The sequence below is a fragment of the Pelophylax lessonae genome (assembly GCF_965119305.1).
Source record: "Pelophylax lessonae genome assembly, chromosome: 7".
NCBI classification, from domain to species: domain Eukaryota; kingdom Metazoa; phylum Chordata; class Amphibia; order Anura; family Ranidae; genus Pelophylax; species Pelophylax lessonae.
In genome coordinates, this window is record NC_138774.1 from 75522826 (window position 1) to 75529665 (window position 6840).

A 6840-nucleotide genomic window follows, 5' to 3' on the forward strand; every position below is an offset into this window, starting at 1 on the left:
ATGATGGCTTGCTTTACTGATAGTGACAGCTCTTTGGATCTCCTATTGAGAGTTGACACTAACGGATTCCAAATGCAAATAGCACACTTGAAATTAACTCTGGACCTCTTATCTGCTCCTTGTAAATGGGATAATGAGGGAATAACACACATCTGGCCATGGAACAGCTGAGCAGCCAATTGTCCCATTACTTCTGGTCCCTTAAAAAGTGGGAGGCATATATACAAACTGTTGTAATTCCTACACCTTTCATCTGATTTGGATGTAAATACCCTCAAATTAAAGCTGACATTCTGCAGTTAAATCACATCGTTTGTTTCATTTCAAATATATTGTGGTGGTGTATAGAGCCAAAAAGATTAGAATTGTGTAGATGTCCCAATATTTATGGACCTGACTGTATGTGTTAATGTGGGCGGCAACATTTTAATATATTAAATCGCTTTTTGTTTAGAGAAGCTGTTTAATAGTGAGATCTGTCATAATTCCAGATACTATTTCTATGCACTTCGTTGCCTTTGTATGTACCCACCTTTTGACAGTTCTAGTACCTCCTCCCACATTCTCTATAATCTGGAAGATACCCTGTGATCTTTTCACTAAACTTTAGGTCACACATATGGAACTCTGGATCAGTGCGTTTTTATTTTATGACAAGGATGAGGATTTTTCATTTGCTGAAAATAATGAACAAAGAATTGTTTGGAGCCTTAGAAAGCAGATGTGTATTAAAATTGATACTTGTTTTGGTGCTTTCTTCATTATATAATGCCCAAGTAATCTTTTCCCCTCTTCTCTTTCTATAGCACAGTTTGACAAAAACATCTCAGTGTCTCATCCAGCGGCTTCGAGAGAAGGTAGAACGCACCAAGATGTTAGACTTGACTGATACACAGAAGGATTCAAATTCTGAACAGCTACCTGACCACCCACCTGACTGCAGCACAGATATTCAGATATGACTCCTCTCAGAGAGTGGACACGTGAATGAAAGATCAACTTCTGTTGGATCAGGTGTAGGTTGGAGAAGCAATAGCTGTTTTGGGTTCTATTTTTGCAGAGACATAAAAGTGAACTTTTCCTGGCCTAAAGAGTGCTTTAAGTGCACTTGTGCTTTTTTTTTTCTCTGCCTCAAATGTACATTTACCTGTATTCCAAAGCCAAGGCTGCTGCTTTGTTCTGCCACAGAAATATTTGCACTGACTGCGCCTGCAGACTTAATTCACATAGACTTATAAGGGTCTGTCTGCCTAGCGCCTGCAACCTCAGGAGATGGCTCAAAAGAGGGTTTTTAGGGATTGACTGCAGAGGCATGGCCAAAACAAAAAAATATTTCAAAGGCAGGATAACTATAGTGGCTTAGGCCACAGCTGTAGGATGCAGGTAAGTATACATCAGGGGGTGGAACAGGGTGGGTTACATGGGCCAAAGGGGATAGGATGGATTAGTGCAGTTTCTGTGAAAGTGCACTTCTTTAAGGTGACAATACTAGGGCAACTGCAAGTACATGTGGTAGTACATGTGGTAAACTTTAAGCTGATCCCTGAGTCTGTATGGAGCGGTTTGAGTCTTAAGCTCAGACTGTACACAGGACCTTGAGTTTTGTTCAAGTAGAGATGAAGCCCTACCCTTTCTGGTACCTGATCTTGAATATGCTTATTTAACTGTCTGTGGGAACTAAAGGCACTGGCATTTGATAGCTAAATGGCAGTGTGAGTACTTAGTGCAAGTGGTGGGGGGGGGGGGGCTTAATTTCTGCTTGAAGAGTAATCAAAGCTTTGTGTATCGCCTGTACCTGGTTTCCAGGGGGTTTCATGTGGACACAGAGGCTTAAGTGAAATCCTACACGGGTACATAGTGCCTACAATTCAGCAGTGTTGTTACCTTAGGCACTTGTGTGCCAATTTTAAATCCTATTGAAAAACATACCACAGGTGTTCTGATGGCAGACCATGCCCTTTAATTTTCTACACAAGGACAGGAAGATTGAGCAATTTTGGGTTTCTATTTTGGAAAAACTCCATATACATGTGCATTTATGAAGCTTGCCATTGTACGCCCACCCTTGCTAAACCCAAACAGTGTTATGAGGGGGTCATAATTTAATATTTTTTGTAAACATTTGACTACATTTGTTTTAGAACTGTGCCTTACAAGGTAACATTTCATTGAGTATTATATACTTATGAATCCAATAGGAACCAATATTTCTGCAGTTCTTAAAATCTAAAACCTTGGGACATCATTGATTAAACACAAAACTAAACTTACCTGTTCTATATTCTTCCTGGTACATATCAGCAGGAGTACGTATTATTCGGCCCATACATATAAAGATTTGATATTTCAAGAAATCCGCTCTTAATTATTTCAGTCGAATTAGAATTAGACTATTCAACCATTTTCCGTGTAGATTCCATACTTAAGTTACAGATTATAGGGGACAGTTAACATTTTATAGAAAGTCTTTGGGGGAGATTCAGTAAAACTGGAGTGTACAAAATCTGGTGTAGCTCTGCATATAAACCAATCCGCTTCCAGGTTTTATTATCAAAGCTTAAGTGAACAATCTGTAGTTAGAAGCTGACTGGCTATAATGCACAGCTGCACCAGATTCTGAATTTTTGTAAATATCTCCCTTTGTGTTAGAGGTGCATAAACATCAGCTCTTTGGCCTCATTTCTCCCTGACACTGTCTGTGCTTTTGGTGTACCGATTTAGAAAGTAGGAAGTGAAAGATCATTACTGTAACTGCTCTCTTCCTTATGAATCAATGTAGAGAGCAAATTGCTGAGCACAGAAACTGACCATCAAGTCCATCAAATAGCTCTGTAGTGTATGTTAAGTGGTATCCTGATCACTGTTCATTTCCTACTCTATGATATGTACAAAACAAAGTAAATATTCTCCATTTAATTTAAATTAAAAATTGTTTCACGATTTTAATTTATTTATGTATTCATTTAAAAATGCTATTCAGGATCCTTCCCCACCCCCCTTTTTTATTTTTTATTTTATTTATTTATTTATTTTTACGGGTAGCTGTATGTGCTAGTTTAATTACATGCAGGTACATTGGCAGATTTAGCATGTAGTGTAGATTAGATTATTTTTAAAACTGATCTCTGAACTTCAGTAGTGTTAAATAAAGAATGTTTTTTGATATGTATCTCTACAGAATACTTTCATGTTTTTCCCTGTTAGACTCATTGGGAAGATTTCTCTTCATTTTCTGTCGAAAACATTGACACCGTGGTAGGAAGTGAGTACAAATCCCTAATAGGAGCATAGACGGCAGTACAAAGCTAGCAAACTTTCTAGCCTCCCCCAGCCTACTAATTAAAACTGTTTTACTGCCATTTGGACCCTATTTGAGAGATTTCTTCTCACTTCCTGCCCTGTTCAAAGTGTTGTCATCTGGATAGGAAATGATTGAAAATCTCCCAAATGGGGAAACAGAAAAAAAAAATTGGGATGTATTCTAAAGATTGGCTACACCTATAGTTTAAATCCACTTGACTGGAGCATACTTTCCTTCTTATAAGATTTTGTCTATAGTCCTGTAAAATGTATTTAAAAGGGACTGTAATGGTGTTAATGCTGGATTAATTTTGCCAGCATATTCCACACATGAACAAAGTAGTTTATTGTGCAGAGTTTGAACTGTGTCTGATATGGCATAATCCCTGGATTTCAGCAGTATAAACCCCCTCTATCCCCAACACATGTACACATCTCTGGAAAATCTCTTCCCTCAATCATTGCCCTGGTACCATATGAAAAGTAGAAAACAAAATGCTGGGTGTAAATACATAAGGGCTTATGTGTAATGGTTTGTATACAGAAATCTGATCAGTTAACAACATATGCAACAAGACTTTTGGTTGGAACACTTTTCTTATATAAATGCCACAAAGTATACAATAATTATTAAAGTGGTTGTAAACCTCAGACATAAAATATGAACAGAGCGTATTCCTCTATATTTCTCAATCATGAGCACTAAGTGTAATTTCTCTCTGCTGCCTGGTTCCTCTGCTTGTTGGCCTTTATGGACACTTGGATATCTTGTATTCTTGATGCCTGGGTGCAAGAGATGGTGTTATAGGTTTACAAATTCCTTTTGTTGCCTACCTCCTCCACAGTTTTTCTTATCTCAAACCACCCTGTGTCCCTTCATTGTTTTGCCAAATTTTTATTGGGTACTACCTGAACTTCTGGAAAAATGGGTAATAACCCCAGTCCCTACTGCAGAATGGTTTCAGGGGTTTATTCCAATATGTTAAATGCAGTGGCGGCTGGTGCTCAAAAATTTGGGGGGGGGGGGCGCAAAAAGAAAAATGTAATAGGTATTGCTTCGTGGCAAAAAACGCGGTAAAAAAATTGCGTGACTTTGAGGTCATGGTACAGGCATGGCACAGGTCAGTGTACAGGCATGATGGCACAGGTCAGTGTACAGGCATGATGGCACAGGTCAATGTACAGGCATGATGGCACAGGTCAATGTACAGACATCATGGATGGATGGACCCAGGCCAGAACAGGTAGGTACAGGCAGGTCACGGTGCAAGATTTATCAAGTTACCCGGGCCCAGACCAGAGTGTGCAGATATTATCATCATGGATGGATGGACCCAGGCCAGGCGAGAACAGGTAGGTACAGGCAGGTCCCGGTGCAAGAATAATATCAAGTTACCCAGGCCAGGCCCAGACCAGAGTGTGCAGATATCATTATATATATCATCATGGATGGATGGATCAGAAAATAAGAAAAACTTTTTTTTTTTCAAAATGTTCTGTTTTTTTGTTTTTCTTTTCGTAAGAAATAAAAAACCCGCGGTGATTTAATACCGCCAAAAGAAAGCTCGATTTGTGTGAAAAAAAAATAGTACAAAATTCATATGGGTTCAGTGTAGCATGGTCACGCAATTTGTCATTCAAAATGCGGGAGCGCTGAAAGCTAAAAATTGGCCGTGGCAGGAAGGGGGTGAAAGTGCACTGTATTGAAGCCGTTAAGCAAATTGATCAGCATGACAGTCAGTAAACTGATATTTTAGAAGAAGTTAGTAAGAGCAGCTTCCACACTTCCTCAGTTGAAATTTTCTAAAACCTGCTAAGGACTTTTTCTTTGGTAAATAACACCATATTATCCATATATCATACCCCCTGTGCAGTTTAAGAAATCATTTACAACATCTTCTCTGAAAATAAAAAAATGACTGTATGTGGTTCCCCCAAACTTCTAGCTACTAAACGCATGCACAGATGTGAGTCTTCAGGGTTATGCTTTCTCAGCATGTCCTATCTAAGCAAATCTGAACCAGTAACTAAAAACAGAAATTAAAAGCTGGACTCCCACGAAGCAGCCCCTTCCCTTCTCTGATCCTGTATTAGCTGTGCTGTCAATAATTAGTGGACACAAGGCAAAACATATGTGATGCTGCCAGAGACTGGGCTTTCTACGAAAAGTAGGTTACAAGTGTTACTTATGTTTGTGAATCACAGCAGATCTTCACTTTTAAAGGATTTGCTTCTTGTTACGGAGACTGGTATTCGTTGTGTTTATAGGCAATGGACGACATTTAGAGATTTAAGAGAATGCCCCGTAACCTTTAACCTACAGCAGTGAGGCGCAGCTGGTAGTCTGAAGGTCGCATGCATCCCTACAGTCCTATCCTTATAGACTCCTTGCTATAAATATACATTATATTTTTCTTTTTATTAACTTGCTTGACATATAATCTTGGGCAGTACAATGAAAGTAAATCCACGTCTTACATAGACTTTGTCTAAAGTGAAGATTTATGAACCCCAAAAGGGGCGAACATGAATTATTAAAAGAGTATGTGAAGTTTTTTTTTACAAAAAGCTGTTAGTCACCGCTGCCTGCCCTGCTCCCCCATGCACACTAGAGGGCTGGGCTGTGAAGGGGGCGGGAGTGGCTGGCTCAGGCTCTCAGCGGCTCGCTAAGAGGCTGAGCCGGGTTTCGGTCCAGGCATGTGAGAGCGGATCCTGACCATATGGTCTCGATCTTTGCCGAGCCTGGACTGGCTCTGTGACATCACCCAACAGCGGGCTTCAGCCCAATGTCTGCTGAAAGCAGGTCACAGGAGTGCAGAATGAACTGCACTCCTATGATCCACAGAAGAAGTACAGCCAAATGAGCTTTGGCTGTACTTCTCCCTTATTGCAGAAGAGACATGCTTTGTCTCTTCTGCATTAAAATGACCCACCTACCTGTCTGCCTCTGTACAATGAGCTGCGCATGTGCAGCTCACGGCTTAAAAACGACAATCTGACTGCACTCACGCGCATGTGCGGTAGAGACATCCTATCGGCCCAGCCAATGAAAGCAGCCGGCGCTTGGTACCCAAAAGCTGGCCCTAGCAGATGTCATCAGCCGGTGGGGAGCTCCAGGATGCCGCATTGCTGGAGTCGAGGTGAGTATACATTAGTTCAAGTTTAACCTGTATAAAAAAAAGATCTATGTACTTACCTATTATCAATCCGCTTGGTGTGGTCACAAGATCTTGCAGCCTAGTATAAATGTGCACTCAACAATGGCTGTGAATTCTTGGAGCTGTGACGTCACCCATAGGTTCCCATGGCCCAGTCATTGTCGGCTCTTCCTCCTCTCCCCTGCAGCAGCCACTCACTGACATAGTGGAGCTGGGGGATCACACGACCGGATTGGATTAAAAATAGGCAGTATGGTCTTTTTTTTATACAGGTTAGGCTGGATAGGTGGAAGGGGGAGGGAACATTTTTAAGAATAGTTACAGTTAGGCTTTTTCTCTACTTTAAATCTGAATTCCCAATCATGTGCAAGGGAAATTAAAA

The 6840-nt window shown here is 40.5% G+C and overlaps 1 protein-coding gene across 2 annotated transcripts in view; it reads left to right on the plus strand.

The window, feature by feature from the left end:
• Positions 1-1692, plus strand: part of KPTN (kaptin, actin binding protein) — a 72138-nt gene extending 70446 nt beyond the window's left edge. For both annotated transcript variants that reach the window (XM_082262916.1, XM_082262917.1), the window contains one exon: positions 807-1692. In XM_082262916.1, the coding sequence (XP_082119042.1) occupies positions 807-962 (156 nt within the window). In that variant the 3' untranslated portion in view covers positions 963-1692. The remainder of the gene's footprint in view (positions 1-806) is intronic.
• The last annotated feature ends 5148 nt before the right edge of the window (positions 1693-6840 follow it).